Source organism: Oratosquilla oratoria, chromosome 42 (genome assembly GCF_046742065.1).
Source record: "Oratosquilla oratoria isolate Oo_2021 chromosome 42, ASM4674206v1, whole genome shotgun sequence".
In the NCBI taxonomy this organism is placed as follows: domain Eukaryota; kingdom Metazoa; phylum Arthropoda; class Malacostraca; order Stomatopoda; family Squillidae; genus Oratosquilla; species Oratosquilla oratoria.
In genome coordinates this window covers 15976762-15992219 of record NC_134818.1, presented here as the reverse complement: position 1 = coordinate 15992219, position 15458 = coordinate 15976762, and the positions used below count along the sequence as shown (strand labels likewise).

At 38.5% G+C, this 15458-nt stretch overlaps 1 protein-coding gene across 7 annotated transcripts in view; it reads left to right on the top strand.

The window, feature by feature from the left end:
- Nucleotides 1-15458, top strand: part of LOC143021505 (serine/threonine-protein kinase TNNI3K-like) — a 36901-nt gene that overhangs the window by 10642 nt on the left and 10801 nt on the right. For all 7 annotated transcript variants that reach the window (XM_076179075.1, XM_076179078.1, XM_076179077.1 and 4 more), the window contains 8 exons: nt 184-328; nt 2793-2973; nt 3439-3567; nt 6683-6866; nt 11412-11527; nt 11773-11934; nt 12723-12920; nt 13058-13174. In XM_076179075.1, coding sequence (XP_076035190.1) covers nt 184-328; nt 2793-2973; nt 3439-3567; nt 6683-6866; nt 11412-11527; nt 11773-11934; nt 12723-12920; nt 13058-13174 — 1232 coding nt within the window. The remainder of the gene's footprint in view (nt 1-183; nt 329-2792; nt 2974-3438; nt 3568-6682; nt 6867-11411; nt 11528-11772; nt 11935-12722; nt 12921-13057; nt 13175-15458) is intronic.

Genomic DNA, 15458 nt, shown 5'->3' with positions numbered 1-15458 from the left:
TATTATTATTATTTTTTTTTTTTTTAGCTAAGGCTTGCAATACAGATTGTTTCATGCAGGTGACTAGAATTTTCTCAGAAATATGTAATGGCGGAAGCACCAAGTGTGGACTTATGCTAAATCTTAAAGGTCAGTGTACTAAGTACAAATCACTAATTATGTTTTTTCATCTTGGTGTAATAGCAAAAGTGCAAGATGAAGAAGGAAACACACCCCTTCACCACTGTGTCCTCAAGGGTAGTGTAGACATACTCAACCTCCTGTTGCAACCACATCACAAGGCAGATGTGTATATGCAGAACATTTACATGGATACACCATTACATATGTATGTATTTACTTCACTGTCTGTAATACTAAATTTTTAGAACATGAATTAGGATTTGTAAGTGTAGTTGAAAGTAACCACATCTTATAGATATCATCTATTGTTGATTTTCACATTATTATGATTTGCATTATTCACATCAAGTACTTTGTTGCACATACTCATATATTAGACTATTTTATGGTATAAGGTATTTATATTACAGTAAAAACACTTATCTAGTGTTAATAAGGAAATATATTTTTGAAGGGGAGAAATGTTAGAAGAATGACAGAGATGGGATTGGAAAATGAGGAAGCTATAAGAAAAAAAGAATTACAAGCAGTATTAAAAAAGATGAAAGCTGGAAAAGTACCTCAGTTGGATTGTTATTATATAAAATGTCTGATGATAAAAGGTAGAATAGTAATAGTGTATTGGCTGGTGATATTGTTCAGTGTGTGTCTAAAGAAAGGAGATGTACTGGTGGACTGGAGGTAGTTCTATCATGCAAAAAAAAAGCAGACAAGTATGACATTACTTGTTATAGAGGAATCAGTATTAAGTGTGGTTGGTAAGGTGTATGTGTGTTGTGAAATTGCCAATCAGTCAATTTGTTGCCCCAGATCTCTTGTGCAGGTTGGATCCCATGTAACTGGCAGTGGCCACCAGACAGGCCCATAGGTCACTCAGGGAAAATATCTTGTTGTCTAAGGATAGTTAGTGTGGGGCTGTGTAGGATGAGGTGATCAGTATTTTTTTTGTGATGGTGTCACCTAGGGCAGCTTGATTCTAAGTTCAGGCCTATTTTTCTAGTCAACCTGTAATATTCAGAAATTTAACACTCGGATTTTATTTTATTATTCATGAGTAAAGCCATGGGTATAATCAAGTAAATTATTTGATTGTTCATGGATAAGGCTGCAAATATCAACAAGTGATAAATTTGGTTGTTCACATGTTGATTCACCCTACACTGCCCACATGTTTCTGCACCACCACTGCTCTCCCTCACAAACATTTAGCAATGGCAGTAATAATGACTCCACTTGGTGACACCAGGGAGGAGAGAAAGGTAAAGGTACACAGGAGAGAGAGAGAATGAGCCTCTGTGTATGATTCACCATGATCTTTGATCACGTGTTGGACTCATGGTCCAACACCCCAGTGAATCACACATGGAGGCTTACATACATATGCATTTATGCAATCATAGTTTAAGGATTTATCTCAGCCTTCCTCTCCATCTCCATAAGTGTGTGTGTGTGTGTACATTTATGTAATTATATTTACCTGTCTCCTAGTCTCTAATTTTTTATCATACCTAGCCTCAAATTCATGTACAGTACAGTTCCATCTTAGTCTATTTCTAGTTATCATATTTAAGTTTTAATTCATGTGTTGTGTGAGCTTGGGTTATATCACCTTCTAAACTATTCCACATATTCATGCACCTATATGGAAAACTGTATTTCTTGACATACTTTCGACATGTAGTCTTTCTTAATTTGTTCCCTTGACCTCTGAGAGCCCTCCCATCTTTAATCAGGATATCTCTTCTTTCAGTCTATCCCCTTTAGTGACCTGAATACTGTAATCATATCACCTCTTTCTCTTTGATCGTTCAAATTTGGCAAGTGTTTGTGTGTGCGGGTAGCATGTGGAGCAGCAGAGCAAATTTGAAACTTTTAGTTTACATTGAATATTAAAGATCTAAATAAGTTAGCAAACAATTACCTGTGGCAATAAAAATGGTGGCATCATATAGGAAAGAATGAAGATTAGAGGTGATCAGTGAGCAGGGAGAAATGAGAGGTGAAGGGTTGACTGTACTTACTCACCCGCCATCCAAGATAATCCCCACTTGTGTAACCATCCCCACATCTTTATAACATTGATGTATTTTCATAGAATATTTTGAAGGATGCACATAATGGGTTTTCTTTAGTTATATACACTGTACATATAAATAGGAGGTCTAGGGGTGTTTTTAAATGGAGCAGCAATTATTTATTATTTTAATTCTTATCTTTTTTGACATCAATGGGGATCTCTGTCCTCTAAACTGTGCAAATGTGTATGTAACTCGAGCATACAAATATGTAAGAAAAGTTATGCTCCACTTACATCTTTCTTGATAGCGCATTCAGTTAAGTCACTGTCACTTGTTATGTGCTAGTGGAGGTTCAAGTCCTTAGCTGTACCACGTATCAATTTCTGCATGTATGCCTCCTTGAATTTCTTGATGTTGATGGCTTAGAATTAAAGTGAATTGTGGTTGACATATATATATATATATATGTATATATATATATATATATATATATATACATATATATATATACATATATATATACTGTATATATATATATGTATATATATGTATGTATGTAGATATGTGGTGATACATATATCACATACTAGCAAAACATTGTTTGGCACACAGTTTTATTTTATACAATTCATAAGTATATTTCATTTGCAGTGCATGTTATGGTGGTCACTATGAGTGCTGCAAGATTATTTTGACATATGGGGGTTCCAGCCTCCTACTGAAGGAGAATCTTTGGGGTGAAACACCACTCCATGCTGCATGCACAAGTGGTGCTAGCATTGAGTTGGTCCAGTTTTTGTTAAATCAGGATGCAACATTCATCAACTATCAGGTAAGTAGTTTAATATTGACTTTGGTGATTTCTTCCAATAACTAGATATTTATTATTGCAATTTTATAACTTTCCATTCCACATTCTATGTTTGTAACATGGTTTGCATTCCAAAGACAATTTATTTTCTGGATCATAATGGGACTGACTACATTAGTTTTTGGATTTTTAGTATTTTCTTACAATGTCAGTCTTATCAAAAGTAGGGACTATAACACCCTCACACAATGTAGGAAGCAGTCCAACATTTCTTGCAAGAGAGATCATTAAGAGGAACCAAGGAACTCTACCTGCTGCAGTGGGTCCTTGGTCAGAGAAATTTAAGACAACAGTTGATTAATTGATAACAGTCACTGTTAGGTTGCAGTGATGATTGTATTCCAGTATTTACAGAACTTTCACCAGATATGAAAGTGGTATCATAGGTTTCCTTGGAATGGTAGTAATGTATGGTTCTTATTGCAGAGTCCAGACGGACATACACCGCTCCATTCAGCTTGCTATCATGGACATTTTCGTATTGTGCAATTGCTGGTAAATCATGGGGCAGATATCAACATTCCAGCTCGAGAATTTAGTACATCAGATAAAAAGGTATGGTAGTGCATGCAAAAGAGTTGTGTTTTATATCTTTTCCTTATTAGTTGTAAAAGGCAACTAAATGGGCTGAAACGAGGTACTATGGATCTTTTCATAATTTTTTCCCTTGTAGAGTCAGGGCATCAGGTATTTTTTAATTTAGCCTGCCCTTTATAAGGAGGGTGATTAAAGATTTTGTGTATGTATGTAGTAGTTGATGTATACTTAACCACTTCAGTACGATGCCTACATGGGCATCATGAGGCACAAGTGGGTACACAATGATGCTGGCGGTAACATCTTGATTATATGTTTTTTGTAGTTGTACATGAGTTACCCCCAGATTCTGTGAACTGGTTTGATCGCATTTTCTGTGTTTATTATTACTCAGAGTAAAAGGAAAATGGAGGAGAAATAAGGAAGGATGAGGTGAAGGCAGTTGTAAAGATGATGAAAGCAGGTAAGGCACCTGGTCTGGATGGATGTCATGCAGAATGTCTGAAAAAGGGAGGTTCAGTGATGGTGGACTGGTTGGTGAGGTTATTTAATGTTTGCTGGAGAGAGGGTAGAGTACCGGAGGACTGGAGTAGTGCCTGTATAGTTCCTCTTTACAAGGGAAAAGGGGACAAGTGTGAATGTAGTAATTTCAGAGGGATTAGCTTGTTGAGTGTAGTAGGGAAGGCTTATGGGAGAATCTTAATTGAGAGGATTAGGAGAGGAACAGAAGGAGTAATTGGTGAGGAACAGTGTGGATTTAGGACGGGTAGAGGTTGTGTAGATCAGATCTTTGTGGTAAGACAGATATGTGAGAAAGCTATAGGAAAGGGGAAGGATGTTTTTTGGGCTTTTATGGATCTGGAAAAGGCTTATGATAGGGTAGACAGAAAGGCACTGTGGGAGGTTATGCAGATTTATGGGATAGGAGGAAAGCTTTTGGGAGCTGTCAAGAGTTTTTATGTGAGTAGTAGAGCATGTGTTAGGATTAGAAATGGAGAGAGTGAGTGGTTTGAAGTAAAGGTGGGACTTCGTCAAGGATGCGTTATGTCGCCCTGGCTGTTCAACTTATACATGGATGGGGTGGTGCAAGAGGTGAATGCTAGGGTAGTGAGTCAGGGATTGGAGATGGTTAAAGAAAATGGAGAAAAGTGGGAGGTGAGACAGCTGTTGTTTGCGGACGACACTGCGCTTGTGGCAGGGTCAGAGGAGGGATTGAGGAAGCTGGTGGCAGAGTTTGGGAGAGTATGTGATAGAAGAAAGCTAAAGATAAATGTGGGTAAAAGTAAGGTGATGAGATGTACAAGGGGTGAAAGTGGCAGTAGACTGGAAGTGAACATTAAGGGAGAGCGACTGGAGGAAGTGGATAGTTTTAGATACTTGGGTGCAAGTGTAGCAGGAAAAGGTGGAGTGAAGGTGGAGGTAGAATGTAGATTGAGAGAAGCGAGTAAATGCCTTGGTGGTTTAAAGAGTGTAATGAGAAATAGACATTTGGGAATGGATGCGAAGAGGAGACTGTATGAAGGAGTGATTGTGCCAACAGCACTGTATGGGGCAGAAACGTGGAACATAAGAGAAGAAGAGAGAAGGAGTTTGAATGTGTTTGAGATGAGGTGTCTGAGAAGTATGGTGGGGGTTACTAGGCTAGAAAGAGTGAGAAATGAGGAGGTGAGGAGGAGAACAGGGGTGAAAAAGGATTTGGGAGATAGGGTTGATGAAAGAATATTAGGATGGTTTGGACACGTGGAAAGAATGAGTGAAGAAAGACTAGTAAGAGAGGTATGGAAGGCAGATGTGGAGGGAGTGAACATGAGGGGACGTCCTATGATGAGGTGGATGGATGGGGTGAAGGGGGCTTTGGGGAAGAGGGGAATGTCTGTTGAGGAAGGAAGGGAGAGGACGGAAGACAGAGGTGAGTGGAGAATGGTTGTATATGGATGATGTTGTGACTGCATGAGGAGGAATGGGCGGGGGGTGGGGGGTGGGGTAGTATGTGTGAGTAAATTTTGACGCAGCCCAAAGGGATTTCTCCCCGTCCTCGCCTTATATGCAAAGGGGGACGGAGAGGGGGGGTCGCCGATTAAATGAAGCGGCCTTGCTGTGGATGTACTGTGTCTTGCGACACTGCTTCTGACCCAGGGCGGTGGGCAGGGTGCAGGGATGACCCGTCATCCAGGAGGTGCTCAGATGAGAGGAAGGGTGGGAGGGGTGTGGAGTGTATTTAGGGATGAAATGGGTGGGAGTGTTTTTATGCCTTTCCCTTTTTGGCTACCTCCCTTGGAAGGGGGAAAAAGCCTTGGTATATGTATGTATGTATGTATGTAAAAGAGAATGAGTAATACAACAGTGACTTTATATTTTACAATGAGAGTAGTATGATGCATTGTACATATGGCAGCCAATGCTGTGTGCAAGAATTTGACTTGTACTGAAGTAGTTAAAAGGAGTGGTGGAAAATCTCACACCCACCCAAAACTCATTTATTGCCCCTTTCATCTTATTGTATTATAGCAATATGTGATTCTCCTGTACCTTCATATACAGGATAATTACTCACACACTCTAGTCCTCTTGTAGAACCCTGACTACTTACACAAGCTTTTGCCATCTTTCTCTGTCTTGTGCTATGTTCCTCCAGTTTTGCCAACCTGCTACCTTCACCTTCTCCAGTTCACTCTTTACATTGTCTTCCCATCTTTTCTGGGGTCTTCCAGGTAATCTTCTGCCATCCATCCATCATTCTATTATGGAAGCAGTCTTCCAGCATTCTAGCCACAAGCCAAGCCCATCTCAGTCTTCAGGCTTTCACAACTCCCATCAGACAGGGCTTAGCATACATCTCTCTTAGTTCTTAATTATGTCTCCTTCTCCACTGTCTCATTTCTGGATCACGGGTTGGGCTCAAAATTTTTCTCAGCACAACATTTTCAAAACCTTCAACCTTTGTTTCATCTCCACAGTTATTGCCCATGTTTCACATCCATACAAAAGAACTGGCTTATAATGGTATCATATATCTTATACTTCCTCTTTCTGCTTATGTATATTTTTTCAAAATATTTTCTACATTATAGAAGCATCTGTTAGCTGTTGCAATTTGTGCTTTAATTACTCTTATCATTCTTATTGTATACAGGATGATCAGACACCATTAATGTGGGCCTATGACCGTGGATATGATGATATAATCAACTTACTGAAGCATTTGCGACGTCCAGGGATGCATGATGATTATGCAAGGGGAGAATATCTCTCAGGACTGGAAACATCATATTTTCCTGTACCCTCCCCAATTGGGAAACTACGTACCATGATACAAGGTTAGTTTCATTTTGAGTTATATTGAAAATGTATTCCAGAGATGTCAATGAATTGTGTCTTTATGTGTTGATACTAAGGTGGTGGAAGGAGAGTCAGTTAATCTGTTGCCCCAGGTCTGTCTTCCAGGATAACCACAACTCTCAAGTAGCTGTCTGCAGTCACTACTTCAACTCCCAAATCACTCATTGAAGATATTTTATTATCTGTAGAGAGTGAATCAGGAACAGTGTAGTTTTAGGTGTTCTGTATCTTCTTCATGGTGGCTGCATCTTAGACAAGAAATAGGGACCATCAAAGGATAGGAACCAACCATCAATCTACTGTCCATGGGAACTTATCTATGCCCACCCCCACCAAGAGGCATGGCCCCAAGGGAATTATTCTTGATTTCCAGAACAACCCCAGTTTTCATTCATTCTTTCAGAACATTTCAACTTTCTTCCATCCTGTACCTGTTTTTCTTTTATGATAAGGAGAGGAGCACATTGGCAGTTACACTCCTTCTTCTTCTGCAAGCCAATGACATTAACCACTTCAGTACGAGTCAAATTCTCACACGCAGTATTGGCTGCCTTATGATGCATCACACTACCTGCATTATAAAATATAAAGTCACTGCTACATTACTCATTCTCTTTTACTCTGAGTAAGAATAAACACATGAAACATAATTAAACCAGTTCACAGAATCTGGGGCTAACTCATGTACAACTACAAAAATATATAATCAAGACGCTGATGCTGGCATCCTCATGTACCCACTCATGCTTCATGACACTTACATAGGCATCATTGTACTGAAGTGGTTAAGACAAACCCAGGCTTGACAGTGTAGTGGTACTGCTCTTGATTACTAATTCTGTGATCTTAATTTGAGTCCCACCCAGTGCTGAAAATTTCAGCATCACCACACTGAGGACTGGCACTCCTTCTCTGGTGGGCAAAGAGTTAGGGCGTGCATGTGTATTTACCTAGTTATTTTTTGTGGGAAGAGAGCTATGCTTGTAGTGACCCACTTTTGTATCTTTCAGCATCCAGTTTGATCTTAAATTCTTGTATAATTTTTGCACTCACTGTTTCCTCATTCAGTTTGTTCCAGATATCTATCACTCTGTGTGGGAAGCTATTCTTTTTCAGATCTCTTCTGTGTGTGTATTTATTTACATACATACATATACCAAGGCTTTTTTCCCCCTTACCAGGGGGGTAGCCAAAAAGGACAAGGCACAAAAACATTCCCACCCATTTCATCCCCGAAAACACTCCACACCCTTCCACCCTCCCTCCCATCTTAGCACCTCCTAGATGACGGGTCATCCCTGCACCCTGTCCACTGCCCTGGGTCAGAAGCAGTGTATTTATTTACCTACAGTAAACCCTCGATATAACAGATGATATGTGAACAGGGGTCTGTCGTTGTATCCAAAGATCTGTTATAACTGAGGATCCATTATATCCGATGGAAACACCAGACAGATCTATTATATCCCAAAGTTTGTCTGGAATTAGAAATTACAGTAAACCTTCAGTGTAATGGACGATATGGGCACGTGTCTGTCGTTATATCCAAAGATCCGTTATAACCCAGGATCCCTCGCTATAATGGATAAAAATCCATTATAGCAAGGGTTTGTTCGGTCAAATTTTTTGTCGGTTATATCCGATATCTGGTATATCAAGATCCGTTATATTGAGGGAGTTTACTGTAGTTGTATCTTACAGGAAGGGGAGCTATGCTCATGGTTTTCCGTCTTTGTATCTTGCAGTATTTAGTTTGCTCTTAAATTCATGTATGGTGTTTGTACACACTATTGTTTTGTCCAATTTGTTCCAGACATCCACCACTATATGGAAAGCTGTTCTTTTTCAGGTCCCTTACATAACTGTCCTATTTTGAGTTTCTTTACATGTCCCCTTGTATATCTCTTATCCCAATTTAGTAAGTCTTCTCTATCAAGGGCCTCCATGCCTCTCATGATTCTATAGATGGTCAGTAGGTCACCTCCTTCTCTCTTTTGTTCCAGAGTAGGTAATTCCAGCTTTGACAATCTCTCCTCATATGACAGTTTTGAAAGTGTTGGGGCCATCATTTCTAAGTTTCCCAAAGTCTGTTTTGTTATACATCAATTTTCCTTATCTGTATTTCTCATTTCTCTCCATTTATGTATTTCCTCTTTAAGTTCAGACTCAAGTAGTATGTGGTCACTCTTCCCAATTGGTGTTTTGTATTAAATTTTATCCACAACTTCAGGTTCTGATGTAAATATTAAATATACTCTCGACAGTCCATTGTGTCATTGTATGTTCTCTAGTCATGTCAAATAATATATTTCCCCAAAGGTTCTCTCCACCTTTCACTATCATCTCTTCCCAACATATTTCTTTGCAGTTAAGATCTCCCATAAGTACTATGTTTCCTCCATCCTTCAGCATCTCATTTAATGAATGGTTTGTATCTTCTAATATTGTAGAATAATTGCTCTCTATTCAAGAACCCACTTTTTGGGGCACATAAATCACCAAAAACTTTATACTTTTCATGTCACTATTTTCAACTTACCATGATCATTTCTACACTTTTTTCTCCATCTGTAGCCTTTGTCATATTTAAGTTTTTCTTAATGAAAAACATGACTCCTCCACCCAGTTTTTCCTCTCTATTTTTCAATCAGAGATTATATAATCCTTGTCCAACACTATTTGGTGGTAGTGGACCCCTGAATTTTGTCTCCACAATTCCCATTATATCTGGTTTTTCTTCTGACAGATAATCATTTAGTTCATTTAATCCTGAGATCAAACCATCTATGTTAGTATAAGTCACTTAATTTTTTTCCTTTTCTATCTTGTTCTCTGTTCCTTTTGTTTCTTTTTCTTGAATATACCATTTTCTCAGCCTCATGTCTAGTACTCTCCAATAGAACTTTTTTTTTTTTTTTTTTTCCTCTACCTTCACTTCTTAGTATCTTCTCTCTTTTTCCTCGTTATTCATTTCTTTTTTTTATCCATATACTTTTATAGTTTTCACTGTTTATCAACTTTCCTGCTTTTACTAATACTTCTGCTACCATTTGTGACCTTAATTTGATCTTTATAGGTTGATTTTTTCTTTTGAGTATTGCCCCATCCTATGCATTTCTGTTTCTTTTTCTATTTCTTGCTCATCGTCTTGTACTGGTTTCAGGATTTTTCTTGCTATTTCCTTCTATTCTTTTTCGCTCAAGTACTTAACTGGGTTATGTTTTGCCTTTATGTCATATAGTACCATGCACTTTGTTTTGTCTACTGTATCTCCAACCCAATTTTCTTTCACTTTGATTACCTGAATAAATGTGTCTTTGGTATCCTCCTGCATTTGTTGTTGGATAATTTCTTTGAAAGCTATATTTTGGCTTTTTTGGTCCTTTACCATTCTTCTCTGATTTTCTGTAAGCCTTCCTCTCCCATATTTCCTCCAACCTTCTCAGTCACCATCTTGATTTGTTCATTCACCTCTTTTTGTAAGGTTTCACTATTGGTGGTATTTTTGTTTTTCATCCTTTCATTTTCACTTTTTACTTTGATTAATTCTTTTTTCAATTCACTTTCCTCATTATTTATTTCTGCATTTTCTTAAGTCCCACACTTCTTTGTTGATTATGTTGTACTCATTCTTTAGGTGCATGATTTCTTTCTTTAGATCCATAATCTCTTGATTCCATGAAATCTTCCTAGATCTCATCTCCTTTTCTATGTCTATAATTTTACTCAGTCTTCTGTCATATTTATTAAATCCAGAAAAAAAATTCATCTTCACTGTACCTTAAAACACCCAATGGTTTTTCGATGTTTTCATTATGCTTTGGTATTGTCCCAGTAGAGGTCTCTGCTTTCCAATGTTTACATTGGGTTCAACTCCATTGCCATTTTCTGGTCTGTTTCCATTCCTTTCCATTTTCTTCAATACTCACTATTTCTACTGTATTAAATCATCTTGGGCATCCACAAATATTCCTCTTCCCATTTAATACAAACTAGTTTTGCTTTTATTTTTATAGTTGAGTGGCTCAGTTATTTCTTGGGAGCTCTAGTTGAGACATCTTTACACTGACAATCGATGTGTGTGTGACTTTTGTGAGAAAGCAAAGTCACAAAGGTCACACTGGAAAGGCCTCTCCTGTGTAGGTCCTCATATGTTTTGTGAGAAAGCAGAATCACACAGGGCATACTGGAAAGGCATCTCTGTAGTGTGGGTCATCACACAATATCTAAGTTGACTCATGATATAGCTGTGCTACAGATATCACACTGGATCCTTATGACACATGGAATCTACAGATAGTTCTTCCAAAGAAATGGTGATAGGTACTTTCATCTACTATATGATTTCATGAATTCAAGAAGGAACACTTGTTTGGCTTGTACAATGCACAGGTCATAGCATTATCCATAGATTGGGCCATGTATGAGCTCTGAGCTCTCATCCAGGAGGGTAATAACTTATGATCATGAGTCCAGCATGTGATCCAAGACTGGTGAATTACACATTTCCTTTCTTTTCACAGATAAAGCTGATGTTCTTCACTTGAGATCTGTTCTCCCTCCTCATCTGCATCTCAGCTTAGCTGAGATAGAAAACATAGAAACTATTGGTTCAGGATCCTTTGGTAAGGTGTTTAAAGTAAGTTAACAGGATTCTTTCTTCTATGATTATTTGTTAGCACTAGAAAATCTGCCTCTTAATTTGTGTTAAAAGATGAACAGAGGAAACATCCAATCATTGATGGTTTGCAGTAGCATTTGGGTAGAAGGAAGTAATCATACTTTTTATTTTTGTTAAAATAAACTCATGATGTAATTCATGTCAAATTTTTACTTCAGTTCACCTAGAATGATTGCATTATTTTTTAGTTTCATTTTTTCTAGGGGAAATACGATGACAAGATAGTTGCAGTTAAACGATATCGGGCCAATGTGTTTTATGGAAAAAGCGATATCGAAATGTTTTGCAGAGAAGTGTCCATTCTTGGATCACTCGACTCACCCTACATTGTCAAGTTTCTTGGTGCATGTTTGCATGACCCAAGTGTAAGTTGCTGATGTACCTTTAATTTATTTGATCCTATTAGATCTGTGATTTCTTTGATTCAGCTGTGCGTGAGAAATTGGTGAAACTAAATTTTTATATATTCCTCAATAACTTGACCCATTTATTATATTGAAACCTTTACAAAATATCTATTAGTTTGTGGGAATAATAATAGTTGTTGGCTTGAGTTTCTATTTGTCTTTATACCAAGGCTTGTTCCCCCTTATATGGGAAGTAGCCAAGGCAAGGCATGCACCCACTTCCACCCACTCCACTCCCATCCAGCACCCTTGTTTCTGTATCTTAGCTCTTAGTGTCACTTACTGGAAATTCAAAACCCCACAGTGGCTGGCATCAGACCCTGGACCCTTCTCTAGATCTCTGGGAAAGGGAAAAACCCTACATACATATACCAAGGGCCTTTTTCCCTTACAAGGGAGGTAGCCAAAGCCAAAGGCATAAATCCACTCCCACCCATTTCATCCCCACATACTCCACTCCCATTTACCACCCCTCCCTCCCTCTTTTCTTGGCTCCTCCTGGATGGTGGGTCATCCCTGCATCTTGCCCACTGCCCAGGGTCAGAAGCAGTGCAGCAAGACACAGCACATCCACATTTAGGCTGCTTCATTAAATCAGTGACCCCTCCACTCCCTCATGCAGAAAAAGAGATGATGGGGAGAAATCTCTTTAGGCTGCATCATACATACATACATGCATGTGTACAGGGTTGAGAAGAGAGCTTTTCTACAGTATTAATGCTACTATGCAATTTTTCCTTTTATAGCAATTTGCTATAGTGACTGAGTATGTTAGTGGTGGCTCCCTCTTCAGTACTCTCCATGAACAAAAAAGATCTCTAGACACCGTAACCAAGTTTGAGATAGCATTGGATGTCGCCAAAGGAATGTACTATCTTCATACTCTACCACAGCCAATCATTCACAGAGATCTTAACTCCCACAATATACTTCTGAATGAAGGGGTTTGTAATCTTTTAAGTGACTGTTAAAAATGTTTCTGTTGAATATGATAGGATAATAATTAATGTTTCTCTGCTTTTGTAGGTTATTTTTGTAGAAATGGATAGAAATATATCATGATAAGATGAATGTATTTCAGTGTCATGCAATGGTGGCAGATTTTGGGGAGTCACGTCTTGTGCAAAATATCTTTGAGGAAAATATGACTAAACAACCTGGGAACCTAAGATGGATGGCACCTGAAGTTTTTACACAGGTATAGAAAGTGTGTTGTTGTACATGAACTTAGTGTAAACATTTTGGAACAAGGCACTAAACAAAAGTCTCTAAAGAGGCATAATTATATATACATACCAAAGACCTTTTACCCTTTATAAAGGGGGTAGCAAAGTTAAAGCCAGGAGAAGGATCTCTTTAGAGAACTCGTGACTTTTTAAGGAATATCTAGATTATCAACAGAGGTAGCATGGTTTAACTGGCTACCTCCCTTATAAGGGGGGAGAAGCCCTTGGTATATAGATAGATAGATGAGCAAAACCACCCCTTCCCTCCCTCATCCTCTCACCACCACTTGCACATTGTCTACCATGCTCCCAAACTCTAACTCACCTTTTCCTTTCAGTTTCATCTCATTCAACACTAACACACCATATTTTCATTCTAAACAGAAAAGTCATGATTACCTCTCATTGCATAACTATAATAAACATACACCAAAAGCTAGCTTCCCTTTTAGTGATCACAAGACTCAACAATGCTAAGGTATTATTCTATGGAAGAAGTGGAGAACATATATATTTGAAGTCACATGTGGCAGTGAAAGAAGTGGAGGTGGAGGTGAATTAAGGAGTAAAGGAGGCAAGTGAATATCTGGAGGAGTTAAAAGTGTCATGAGAAATAGGTATCTAAGGATGAACACTAAGAGAAGGTTGAATGAAGGAGTGATTGTGCCCATGGTACTGTATGGAATGGAGATATAGAATTTAAAAGAGGCTGAAAGGAAGAGCCTAAACATTCTTGAGATGAGAAATGTGGAATTGAGGTAGAGCACAGGGGTGAAAGGAGAACTATTGGATAGGGTAGATCAAAATGCTGAGAATGAAAGAGGAAAAACTATCAAAAAGATTGTGGATAGTAGAAATGGATGGAATGAACTCGTGAAGAAGATCAAGAATGAGGTGGAGAGTGAATAGGGTAAAGGGGGATTGGGATGTAAGAAAGATGTTTGTTGACTTAAGAAGAGTGCAGAAGATAGGAGTGAATTGGGAATGATTGTAAATATATGAATAATCAATGTATCTTGAAATTATGTTCTTGTCTGCTCAGTAACTATTGTATTTATATATTTATTATTATTATTATTGTTATTTATTAATATTGATTAATTGCAATTGTTATTGAATAGTAAAGCCTTTGTTAGAATTAGAAATGGAGAGAACGAGTGGTTTGAGGTAAAGGTGGCACTGTGTAAAGGATGTGTCTTGTTGCCATGGCTGTTCAATGTGTGTATGGATAGGGTGGTGTGGGAGGTAAATGTGAGAGTAATGGGTAGGGGACTGGAGATGGTTAAAGAAAATGGAGAAAAGTGGGGGGTGAACCAATTGTTATTTGCTGATGACACTGTGCTTGTGGCAGGGTCAGAGGAGGGATTAAGGGAGTTAGTGGTGGAGTTTGAGAAAATATGTGATAAGAGAAAGTTGAAAGTAAATGTGGATAAAAATAAGGTGATGAGATGTACAAAGAGAGAGGATGGCAGGGAGTTGGAAGTAAGTCTTGAAGGAGAAAGGTTGTAGAAAGTGGATATCTTCAATTATATGGGGTCTCATCTGGCAGGAAAGGGAGGCATGGAGGTGGAGGTAAATTGTAGACTGAGTAAGTAAATGCCTTAGGGAATTAAAAAGTGTGATGAGAAATAGGCAACTGGGAATGGATGCAAAGAGGAGATTATATGGAGGGATAATTGTGCCGACAGTATTGTATGAGGCAGAGACTTGGAATTTAAGAAAGGCAGAGAGGAAGAGTTAATATGTATTTACCTAGTTGTATTTTGTGGGAGAAGAGCTATACTCTTAGAGACCCACAGTTATATCTTTCCGCATCCAGTACTTTCTTAAAGTCATGTATAGTTTTAGCACTCACTGTTTTCTCTTTCAATTTATTCCATGTATCTATCACTGTGTGATTGAGATGAAATGTCTGAGAAGTATGGTAGGGGTTACAAGGCTGGATAGAGTGAGAAATGAGGAGAGTGGGAGTGGAAAAGGAGATGACAGATAAGGCTGATGAAAGAGTGTTGGGATGGTTTGGATTCATGGAAAGAGTGAGTGAATAGATTAGTAAAAGAGGTGAAAGGTAGAGGTTGGTGGCATGAACATGAGGAGACGACTAAGGATTAGATGGATGGAAGGGGTGAAAGGTGTATTGAGCAAGAGGGGAATGTCTGTTGAGCAAAGAAGGGAGAAGGCAGGAGATAGGGGTGAGCAGAGAATGGATGTGTATAAATGATACTGTGATACAAGGAAGGGAGTGGGTCGGGGTAA